Source organism: Ambystoma mexicanum, chromosome 7p (genome assembly GCF_040938575.1).
Source record: "Ambystoma mexicanum isolate Mex_15411 chromosome 7p, UKY_AmexF1_1, whole genome shotgun sequence".
NCBI lineage: Eukaryota > Metazoa > Chordata > Amphibia > Caudata > Ambystomatidae > Ambystoma > Ambystoma mexicanum.
The window spans coordinates 164837866-164850164 of NC_090939.1; the positions used below are offsets into that span (position 1 = coordinate 164837866).

The 12299-nt window shown below is 48.0% G+C and overlaps 1 protein-coding gene across 1 annotated transcript in view; it reads left to right on the forward strand.

Moving 5' to 3' along the window:
* Positions 1 to 12299, forward strand: part of LOC138525788 (trefoil factor 3-like) — an 81198-nt gene that overhangs the window by 48628 nt on the left and 20271 nt on the right. The window contains exon 2 of the mRNA XM_069635992.1: positions 3167 to 3310. Within this exon, the coding sequence (XP_069492093.1) occupies positions 3167 to 3310 (144 nt within the window). The remainder of the gene's footprint in view (positions 1 to 3166; positions 3311 to 12299) is intronic.

Here is a 12299-nt window from a genome sequence, read left to right on the forward strand (position 1 = left end):
AATGGGTGAGGGGCCACTGGGTGGGCGCCTCTTGCCATTATGGATGAGCCGCCAGGCTCGGACAGGCCTATAGGGCAATGCCTGTACCAAAAATGTAAAATGCTAGTTTGGGCCAATCAAAATGGGCCACCATTTTGGCCAATGTGGACCATTTTGATGAGTTACTTAACTATGCAGTTAGTAATGTTGACCATTGTTGCTGAATATATCACAATTTACTTACATTTTAACACAAAGCACCCCTTTGGGTACTATTGAAACAGTGGGCTTCATAACTACTCTGGCGGTAGCTGTGCCGGTAAAACCGGCACGGCTGCCACTGGAGTTGCATCCGGGTCTGGCACCCGCGAATGGGCAATTACTAGGTCATGCCGAGTTAGGCGGACATGATAATTGCCCTTTCGAAGGTGCTGGTAGATCCCCATTCCCATTTGAGCCCCATATGGCTCAAATGGGAATGGGGAGCTCGGATGCACCGGCACCGTTAATAACGGTGCCGGTGCATCCGACGAGCTGAGGTCAGACCTGGCGGGGGCTGTCAAGCACCCACGAGCACAACTCTTACTATGGCGGAACGGTAGCAACGGTGCCGGTAGCTTACCAGCACCGTTGTTACTGGTCCGCCATAGTAGTAATGAGGCCCAGTCTGTGACTAAAGGAATGAATATCCATTTACAACTGTGGGCCACTTTTTCATTGTTGCCTGAGACAGTGTCATGCTTCAGCCCGCCCATGTGGGCCACCCCTGCCCATTTCTTCCAATCTAAAAAAAAAAAAAAAAAAAAATCTTTTTTCATGCTGAGCTCTCAGGGCCCCCCTGGGATGCACCCGCGGACCCCTAGGGGGTCGCGACCCACAGGTTGAATACCACTGCTCTACACCCACAAGTGTGCTTGACTTTTTAGTATTACTGAACGTCCGACTCTTGTACTAGTGTTGTCTGCCCAGTGCACATAAAATGCACACACATGTTGACTTGCAATAGTGCGCCTGTCGAGAAAGATGAATAGTGCTATATATTCAGACATAACAACCAACATTAGCAAAACCTAAGCAGAGGGTTCCTCTCTGATCTGCATGTCAGAGACTAAGTGGAACATTGCATGCTGCAACTTATGACAATACCACATCTCGCTTGCAAGCCTGAAGGGCATATTGACAGCAAAGTCAATGTAGGTGAGGAATAGGGAATATGGCATCAATCATTTGAAGGCGGCAGAGGAAGGGGCTGCTGAAGTACCTGTGGAAGCGCATGAGTGGCCAGCCTTTTGAGGCAAATTATCAACCCTGTCACATTGAAAAGGGGCTCAAGTAAATGTGTGTGTTTAGCTTCCATTGCTCTTAATGATTTCTTTGACACTATTAGTGGCAGCCCACAGCCATGCAACCACACTTTACGTAGGCCCCAGATACATTCGTGGAAGGAGTAATGACATATGCAGAAGCTTTGTCCACTGAAGGGGTGCAGCTGATATCCTCTGCACCCCTTCAGTGGAGAAAGTTTTTAACAATGCAAGGAAGAGTTAACAATGCTAGGAAGAGCCACGTTAATCAATTTATCTTAGTTGTCTACTGGACTGAAGCCAGGATGTTCCCAACTGCAAGACAAATATCAACAGGGCTGAAGCCAGGATATCCCCCACTCTAAAAGATATATCAACCCGGGATCAATGCAGGATATTCCCCGCTCCATGAGCTATATCAACCGTGATCAAAGCAGGATATGCCCCGCCCCATGAGCTACAGCAAAAAGGCTAAATCCAAGATATCCCCCCACTCCAAGAAATATAGTAACAGTACTGAAGCTAGGATATTACCCACTCCAAGAGATATATCAACAGGTCTCAAGGAAGGATATCCTGAACTCCAAGATATATATCGAAAACACACAAACCAGGATATCTACCACTACGCGTGATATTTCAACCGAACTCCAAGAAACATAGTAACAGGACTCAAGCCAGAAGGTCACCCTCTCCAAGACATATAATAACAGAAGTTAGGATCTTTCACTACAAAAGATATAGTAACAGGACTCAAGCCAATATCTCTTCCATTCCAGGGCATATAGCAACACGGCTCATGCCAGCATACCTTCCACTCCAGGACATGTAGTAACACGGCTCAAGCTAGGATATCCTCCATTCCATGATATAAAGTAAGAGGAGTCCAGCCAGTATATCCCCCAAGCAAAGACAGATAGTAACAGGACGCAAGCCACGATACCACCCAATCCAAGACAAATAGTAACAGGATGCAAACCAGGATATCACCCACTCCAAGACATATAGTAATAGGATGCAAGCCAGGATATCACCCACTCCAAGACAAATAAGAACAGGATGCAAGGCAGGATATCACCCACTCCAAGACATATAGTAACAGGGCTAAAACCAGGATACCCCCCCCACTCAAAGACATATAGTAACAGGATTCAAGCCAGTATATTCCCCAATTCAAGCCATATAATAAGAGTGAGAATATCCCCCACTCCAAGACATAGGGCCTCCTTAGAGGTCTGCCGGTAACCCCCTGGTGCAACCGGTGGGTTACCGGCAGACTCGCCATATCATTCCCAGCGCCCTATATCCCGGTGTTACCAGGATATTATGGGTGCAGGCAATGGCGGTAAGTTCACATCCCCTGGAGTCCCCAAGGACTCCAGGGGATGTGAACTACTGAAGCACCGGCACTGTTGTTAGCAGTGCTGGTGCTTCACTGATTTATTTCCTGGTAGGGTCCAGGTTGGGCCTGCCGCTAATTCACTGCCCCTACCGGTAGACTCGGAGTAAACCGGTCCTGCAAAATTCCAGAGCCGGTAGTACCGGCTGTTTTACTTGGATTTTTCCCAGTCCGGCTTAGTCGTAATGAACCCCATAGTGTAACAGGACTCAAGCTAGGATATCATCCACTCCAAGATGTACAGTAACAGAACTCAAGCCAGAATGTCACCCACTCCAAGTTATATGCGGTCAGTCAAAAGTCCAGTATGTGGACTATTACGAGTACTATGAGATGGTTTCGTATGCATAGGAGGATTGAAAAAAGAAATGTATATTTATGAGTTTTGGCTGTTTTTCCTTTGCGCCTACTTATTGAACCAGTTCCAGAGTGTTTTCATTGGTGCAAAGAACTGGTTGACAATGGTTTTTCTCATCTTGAGCAGATAGCAAGGAGTGCTCTGTGCACCACAACGACAAGATAGAATGCGGCTACCCAGGCATCTCTGCAGAGCATTGCCACAGAAGAGGCTGCTGCTTCGACTCCAGCACTCCCGGGGTGAAATTGTGCTACTTCCCCCTCTCCGCAGGTAAGTCGCGGCTCCAGGGTGGGTATCTGCAAGGTTGACTCATCTCATGTTTCCAGTGCACACTGTCACGTGTTTCCATTTGTAATTGCTCACTAAGGAGGTGCTGAACTGCAGGCTTGTGAGTCACCCATCTCATGACTGACTCAGCAAATTCAAGAGTGTCTTTTGGGGCGGCGTGTAGTTACAACCATGACCCGCTATACTGTACCTTGCAACACCGATTGGATAATTTGAAAGATATGTGAGTCCTGGATACAGAATTAGAGGGGCTTCGATATTTTATCCCTAACTAGGACATGGAGGTTCCAACTGCAGGAAAACGGGTTAAAATCTGTGCCATTTCCGATTTATCCAGTCATCCTTCGTCAATTGATAAATTGAGCATCTTAAATTGGGTAGTCATGTATCAATAGTCACTGGATCCCCAGACTGTACTGGGTGCAGTGGCCTGAGGCCCTGTGCCGAATCTAATGGGGCCTGGGCCCTTCCCACCCTCTGCAGTCTGAGGAACTGGTGATCATTGCTATTGGTATGAGGAACTGGTGATCATTGCTATTAGTATGAGGAACTGGTGATCATTGCTATTAGACAGTCTGAGGAACTGGTGATCATTGCTATTAGCCAGTATGAGGAACTGGTGATCATTGCTATTAGCCAGTATGAGGAACTGGTGATCATTGCAATTGGACAGTATGAGGAACTGGTGATCGTTGCTATTAGCCAGTATGAGGAACTGGTGATCATTGCTATTAGCCAGTATGAGGAACTGGTGACCATTGCTATTAGACAGTCTGAGGAACTGGTGATTGTTGCTATTAGCCAGTATGAGGAACTGGTGATCATTGCTATTAGCCAGTATGAGGAACTGGTGATCATTGCTATTAGACAGTCTGAGGAACTGGTGATTGTTGCTATTAGACAGTCTGGGGAACTGGTGATCATTGCTATTAGACAGTCTGAGGAGCTGGTGATCATTGCTATTAGCCAGTTTGAGGAACTGGTGATCATTGCTGTTAGCATCCTCAATTTTGCGCTGGCTCGGATCATGAGGTTCAGCCAGTGCTTTGAGCAGCCTGATTGGCTGACACACCTGCCCAGGGTGCTAATATTACATATTATTACAACACTTAGAATGTGATTATTAAGCATGTTTCCCCTTTATCTAATCTCAGTATCTGGTTCTTTGTAATGAAGGCTGTTCACCTAAACATGCACATGCAATGACATGCAAAGATCAGGTGTTATATTACTTCCTGCAGTTTTATCAAGGGTGAAGATCCTGCGATGCCACTTTTCGGTAGTGTCACGATTTGCCACAATTTTCCCACTGGCCCATTTCTGAGTGGTTTTCTCACATTCTGTTTTACCAACAGAGACGTAGGAAATGCCAGACAGCAGCTCACCTTGAGACCAGCAATGAGCAATGGCATCGTGGACCGCTTAGGGTATCTCGTACTCTGGGCACTCGTTACCTCATACATGCAAACATACATACTGAACAGCATGCCATGGAGATAGGAAAGATTGACACATTACAACAAGGCATTCATTGTGGCACAATGAAAACAAGGGCCACTTTATGTGCTATGGTCAAACATTTCCCCACTGTACACACGCTTTTAGGCACAAGGATTTTGTCAGGTCACCGAGGACAGTGAGATGGAATGTCTTGTGGTGATCATAACAGAGACAACAGCAGAAAAAAACATGCCATAACTGCAACTTGCAAAAAGCAAAATACATTGTTCCGAAATGGATGCTTATTCTACTCTAAATTATTTTTGGACATTTGTGTCTGCATTGTAAATATGAGGTGTTTAAGAACAGACTCAATCAGTGACTCACCCCTGAAGTGTGCCTGAAATGAACCTTTAATAAGTCTAGCAATTATTGTATAGAATTCCAGAAAGACAAATTATTTGGTATTCCTATTCTTTCTTATTTAGGGTCACGGCTCAAAATGTTGCACTTGTGGAACCATCTGTTTTTTTTAAGAGGTCTGAACAAGAAAACCAGACACTTCAGATACAAAGAGCCACATGTTGCTGGCCCCAGCCCAGGACCTTCCAAAAAAAATAATAATAATAATAATCTTTTTTTTAGGGGTAGCAAGGGAGACCACAGGGGTAGCAAGGGAGACTTCAGGGGTCACAGGTGCGACCCCTGGTGACCCCTAAATGACGTCCCTCTATGGCTGTCCCCAAAAGAACAGCGGTTGCAATGCAAACACACATTGGCTAAGCCAATAGTTTTGGAGTATGCATTTGATTATTGAATTTTACATTTATAGGTAACAATGCAGTAATTACTTGACCTCTACTTTGCAAGTAATTCCAAACATGTCTTCAAATCAGTGCTTGCAGACAAATAACGGAGCTTTACGATGTGTATTGCTAATGTTCCATGTCAGCAAACACTATGTTTGGAACTTTTTAAAGTAAGCATGGGGATTTTAAGGGTGAGCTAGTGTGGCGGTGTAGGGGTGAGCTAAGGTGGAAGAAAGAAGTCGAGGGGTGTGCTAAGGTGGGAGGCAGTAAGCAAAGGTGAGCATGATAGACATGGATGAGCTAGGAAAAGTGTGGGTAGAAAGAGGTGAGCTGGGGTGGGTGCCTTGTTGGGTGTGGGCAGGGATTAGGTAGGGTGTGTGGGTTTGCAGGGGTGATATATGGAAGGTGTGGGTAGAGTGGGTGGGTAATGAGTGGGGTAGTCTGGGGCTCAGTGAGATGCAGGGAGTGGGTTGGGGTAGAGTGGGTAGAGGGGGTGCGCATGGGTATGGAATAGAGGAGTGGGGTAGGGGTAAAGTAGTATGGGAGCACTGGCGTAACAGGGGCCCCCGCAACCCCCGCTGTGCGGGGGGCCCCTCAGGCACATGTCCTGGGAGGGCCCCCACTTGTAGAAAAAAAAAAGAAAAATATGTTTTTCCCCAAAAAAAAAAAAACATTCTTTTTGAATTCACTCTGCATTCGTAAAGAAATTATTTCTGTAACAGAAGTAATTTCTTTATGAAAGCAGAGTGACTACAAAAAGAAACTTCATTTTTGAAGTCCTAGGGCTGCGCCCTTCCCATGGCATGGAATACCCTAGGCGGGAGGCCTCCATGTCATGGGGTGAGGGGAGCCCTATGACTTCAAAAATAAATAGTTTATTTTTGAAGACAGTCTGCCTTCACAAAGAAATTATTTTCGTTATGGTTCGGTCCTTAACAGAAATAATTTCTTTATGAAGTCAGAGTGACTGTAATGATTTACCGGTGCCCGACTTCCTGATAACACCGGGGGATTACAACCCCGGCGGTCTGGGAAGTCAGGCGTCGGCAAATGATAAGTCCCCATCTAAGTCCTATCGGACTCTATGGGAATGGGGACCACAGAAGCACCGGCACTGTTAATAACAGTGCCGGTGCTTCTGTGAAAACTATGTAGGTGGGTGCCATTCTGCCCGGCAGGTCTCACCTGCCGGGCAGGACGGCAACCACCGGCAGAGCTATCATTTGTCGGCCCGGAAACAACGGTGCCGGTAAGCTTACCGGCACCGTTGTTTCCAGTCTGGCATAGGTGTAATGAGGCCCAATTTCTTTTTGAAGTGTTAGGGCTCCCCTCAACCCCATGACATGTGTGAGTGTATGTTGAAAGGGTGCACATGTGAATGTACGGGTGGCTGCCTGGGTGTGCCTGTATGGTGAAAGGGTGCACACTTAAATGTATGGATGGCTGGGTGTGCATGTGTATATATGGTGAATGGTGTGTGTGCTTGCGTTCAGGGGTGCAACAAAACCTACATTTCGGGGCTAACCCTTCAAATGTTGAGAGAGGCGCTAACTTCATGGGCGATGGGGGTGGGGAAAACTTATTTGTTTGGGGCAGCTAATTTATTTACGATTTTTAACGAGACTATTCTAGTACAGCTTCAATGTTACAAGCAGTTAACTCTCTCCTTTAAGTTTGAAAGCACCCACTTATGGACTGCTGTGAGAATGAGTGGTCTCCTGTTCCCTCTCTACCCTTCCAATCACTCCCCTGGCATGCAAGTATTAAACCCACATCACGATTTCAATTGCCTAAAAAAATGTGGCATTTGAATGCAGGTGCTAACAGTGAAATGCTTTATGTTAGTAATTGCTGGGTTCTTGTTAACACCGAAACCCAGGTGCCGTTTAACATCTGTGTCCTGTTCTGTCTGGCAACTGCTCTGAAGGTCAGCCAGGTCGAGTCAACATATCCCAACATTTCAGGGGGTGGGGGACTGCTGAATCTGAGTCAACTCAATGGTGTTGCACCAATACTTGTGTTTAATGCCTGGATTACTTATAGGTAATGTTCATTATTCCTAGTCCTTTTCTTCCTCGTCCCACTGTGTATGAGACAGTACTTGTGTATAAGGCACTCTGCCTCATACACAAGTACTGGGACGAGGTAGAGGTACATGGAGGTAATGCCTGACTTAGCTACCTGTAATCTTCATTACACCTAGTCCCACTCTTCCTCATCCCAACACTTACCAAGAGACAAGGAGCCTCAACCGTAAGCTCTGGGGCAAGGAAGAGGGACGTGGAGGTAATTCTGGGCCAAGGAGCTGATTTTGGAGGTTGGGGTGGGAGGGAGGGGTGATATGTGGGGAGGGCAGGATTGTACGACAAATCATAATGGCTGTCCATTTCCAGGCTAAGCAGGCATGATATGTGGTATTAGTGGCTAGAGAGGCATTTTGGTGCAGGCAGTCTAGTCATTCCTCAGTTTGGTATGACTTTTTTTTACTGGGCATTTCTGATAAATCAGTCCTGCTAAGTGAATTACCTGGCTAGACTGCCATTTTGGTGCTGCCAGTCTAGCTGTTTATTACTGCGGCATCATATATTTTTCTGGGCATCTGTGATCAAATGATATGATATAAGTCATTTATAACGTGCCTGCACACAAGTGTTTCTCGGCGCGACCAGACAAGGGAGGGAAGATAGCGAGAGGACAAGACAAACGATCTTACTAGGCCTTGTGTCATTCAGATCGTACAAGTTTAAGAACGAGAAGTGCAAGGGGAAAGGGAGGGGGCAACTGCAAGGGAGAGGGGAGGGAAAAACAGGGCAGCAATTCTCTGAGTAAGTGCAGCCAGGGCAGCGTGGCTCTAGGTAGTGCAAGGAGAACAAGGGACTGTAGGGTTACAGTTACAGCCCCTAAGTGCATGTTAGGCCCAGAGGCAGTGCAAGGGTGACTGCTCAAGAAAGAGTCTGGACTCAGAGAGACTCTGAGGGGGTCCAAGCAACCAGTCGGTACAGCAGACTGGTAGGACAGGTAGGCCAGAAGGGGATGGCGAGAGAGAAAGCTGGGGGGAAGTGGAATTTGTGAGCTGCTTCCAGAGCTTCAGGTTGTCCGGCTCAAGTTTGAGAGGGGCAGGGAGGCTATTCCAGAGGGAGGCACCTGCAGAGGAAAGAGATCTACCCCCCACTCTCTGCCTGGAGAAGCATCTAACCCTTAGTGAGTTGTAGGTAGCTGAGCGAAGGGCTCGAGAAGGAAGATATTTTGGAAGGGAGTGTTGGATGTAGTGCGGGCCCTGGGTCCAGAAAGCATTGTGGACAATGCAATGGGTCTTGAACTTGATACTTGCAGCAACTGGGAACCAGTGGAGATATTTCAGGGCTGGAGAGATAAGATCCCTGGGCTTGAGGCCAAAGATAAGTCTTGCAGTCCTGTTCTGGATTAGGTGCAGAGGCTGGAGAGTAGAGGAAGGCAGATTGTGAAAGAGGCTGTTGCAGTAGTCAAGCCTAGAGAGAACCAGGGCTCTGGAGACAGTGAGCTTCTGTGGGAAAGTGAGAAAGGGAAGAGTCCCTTTGAGGAGGAACAGCTGGTAGTGGGACTTCTTGGCGACGTCCGAGATGTGAGGAGAGAAAGAGAAAGTGGAGTCAGATGACACCAGGGTTGTTTGCCTCACAGGAAGTGAAGGAAGGGGACCCGAGGTGGGCGGCCAGAGTGAGAGAGGGAAAGCAGGGCAAGGAGTAAAATGAGAAGGAACTCCATCTTACTGACATCAAGGCAGAGATCGTTGGATGCACACCAATCCTGAATCATGGATAGACGGGAATGAGCGAGAGAGGAGTGGAGTCTGAGGGGAGCTAGAAGGAAAGCAGAATGGCATCCGCATAACACTGAAAGTTAGAGGAGAATGTAGAAATCCGATGGGCAAAAGGGGCCATGTAGAGGTTGAAAAACCAGAGGGAGAGGATGGAGCGTAGAGAAAGGGACCAAGTTGGACCTAGGAGGGGCAGTCCAAGAGGAAGGAGTTCAGACACTCAATGGCCTGATCTGTGATGCCCAGGTTCACATGGAGTCGATTGATCAGGATTGATCAGGATGGCATGGTTGACCGTGTCGAAAGCAGAGGAAAGATCAAGGATGATGAGGACAGAAGGAATGCTGGAATCAAGGTTAGAGAGCAAATCTTCACAGGTGTTCAGGACAGCAATTTCCGTGCCTCTGCCAGCTCTGAAGCCAGACTGATGGTCATTTAGACAGCCAACAGATTCCATGTGGAGAGTAAGCTGGGAGATGGCCAGCTTTTCCAACAGTTTGCCCAGGAAAGGGGTGATGGAGATTGGACAATAGTTTGCCGGGCATGCAGGATTGGCAGATGGCTTCTTGAGGAGTGGGTGCATAAGGGGGGGGCTTAACGGGAGAGGGGAACGTTCCAGTGGCGAAAGAATGATTACAGAAATCGGTCAAGGCTGGAGCCAGGGTGTCAATATGTTTCTTGATGTTTCTGGTGGAGCAGGAGAGCACCTGTTTGGATGACACTTTCATAGATCGGACTTGTCTAGAAAACTCGTCAGGTGTTGTCAGAGATTAAGAGGAGAAAGGAAGACCAGAGGTAGAGATGGCCAAAGGGGGGCCGAGAGAGGAAGAGGGGGAGGAAGAGGAGATGGAGGACAGGATGTCCTGAGTTTTAGCGGAGAAGCGAGATGACAGAGCCATACAGAGGGCCTGGGAGTGAACAGGAGAGGTAAAGACCGCAACTGGATTTACCAGTTCTTTTCAGATTTTAAAGAGTTTGGCCGTGTTGTTAGAGGCCACAGAGACACAGGCTTGAATGTGTGTTCTCTTCTTGATGAATGTTATTGCTTCGACTGGCATTTTGGTGCAGCCAGTCTAGATATGTCTAAATGTCGCCTGGCAAGATTTCCTATATTGTTATTACGTGTCTACACTGGTCTACATTGTGCAGACAGTTGGACATGTTTACATTGTGGCATGGCATTTTTAATAGCAAAGCATTCATGTTTGTGTTCACTTTTGGTGACTTGCATCTATTGGATTGGTGTTACCCTACAAAACAATTGCAAACACTCTGGCTTTTAGCCAATTTTTCTCAGAAAGTGTGCTGTACATTATATTAAAACACATATTTATATCTTTCTCTTAGTGCAGTGTGCGGCATATCCCTTCAGCAGCACATTTGTGCATAGTGCGCAAGTGTGATAATCTAGGCTGGCTCAGAGTGTGGGGCAACCCTTGATTTGTTGCTGAGTTAGGGGGGCCCCCTCAGCATGGCTCGCAGGGGGGCCACCACATTTTGTGTTACACCACTGTGTGGGAGTAGAGAGGGGTGAGCAAGGGTTGGTTTTGGTACCGAGGGATGAGGAAGGGATGTGGTGTAGGGAGGGATGAGGAAGGCTGTGTGGGTATAGCGAGAGGTGTGGAAGGGCAGCTGGGGTGGTTAGCCTGTGTGAGGTTGGATGGGTGAAGGTAGATAGTGGTGTGGAATTTCAGAGAGCAGTGGGGAAGGGTTGCTCAATGGGGTGGAGAGGGGTGAGGAAAGGTGGGTGGGGTAGAAGAGGGTAGGGGAGGGTGCTTGAGTGGGGATAGAGAGACGGGAAGAGAATGTGGATGGGGTGGAGTGGACTGAGGAAGTTCAGGTGGGTGATGGTAGAGGGGAGGGGCATTGGTTTGGCAGGTTTATAAAGGGCTGAGGAATGGTAGGTAGGTGGTGGAAGAGGAAGGGTGAGTGGGATTTGAGGGGGAAGGGTGGTGGGTGAGAGGGGTGAGGAAGTGTGGGTGGGAGTGGAGAGGGGTGCGGAAGGGTAGATGGGTGGGATTAGAGTGGTGAAGAATGATAGGGTAGAGGTGTGAGGAAGTGAGAGTGGGTGTAAAGAGGGCTTGTGAAAGGGTGGGTATGTGTAGCGTGTGTTGGGGCAGGGAAGGAATGGGGCAAGGGTAGAGTCAGGACCTGTGAGGGGTGGTGAAGGGAAGGACTGTGGTGGGCTATATGGTAGAACGGGGTTACAGGGTAGAAAGGGGATGTGGGTAGAGGGGGCATGGGTTTAGAGTAGGGTGGTGGGGTGGGTTAGAGTGTGTGTGTTAGTTAAACTGGTGTGAGGGTTAAGTGGTGAGGTTGGGTGGATGGTGGAGTGGAGTGGTATTGTGGAGCGAGTTTGTGTGGTTGGGTAGGGTGAAGTAGTAGAGTGGCGGGCTGGCAGTATCATAGTGAGGTGTGGAGTGATGTGGAGGTGTGAAGGTGAGGAGTGATGGTCTGATTTCTGGTGTGGAGTGGTGGTTTGAAGTGGGAGTTTGATCATCTGGAATGGGGGATGGTGTTGTGGAGAGGGGTGTGGAGGTGTGGAGTGGGAGTGGCATGATCTGAGCGATGGTGTGAACGTGTGGAGTGGTGTTGGGCTTTGGAATGAGGTGTGGAGGGGGTGTAGAGGTGTGAAGAGTTGATGCAAGTGTGGATGTGGGGTGGTGTGGAGTAGTGATGTGGGGTGTGGAGTGGCATTGTAGAGTTGTGGAGGTGACCAGTGGTGGTGTGGCAAGATGAGTTGTGGGGTTTGGTGTCAAATGCTGTGGTGCTCTGTATGGTGTGTTAGTGTGGAGTGGAATGGGGGTGTAGAGTGGGGTGGAGAATGGTGAAGTGTGGTGGGATGGTGGAGTGGGATTGTAGTGTGGAATGATGGGATGGTGTGGTGTGTGGAGCGGTATTTTGTTGGTGTGGAGTGGAGTGTGGTGTG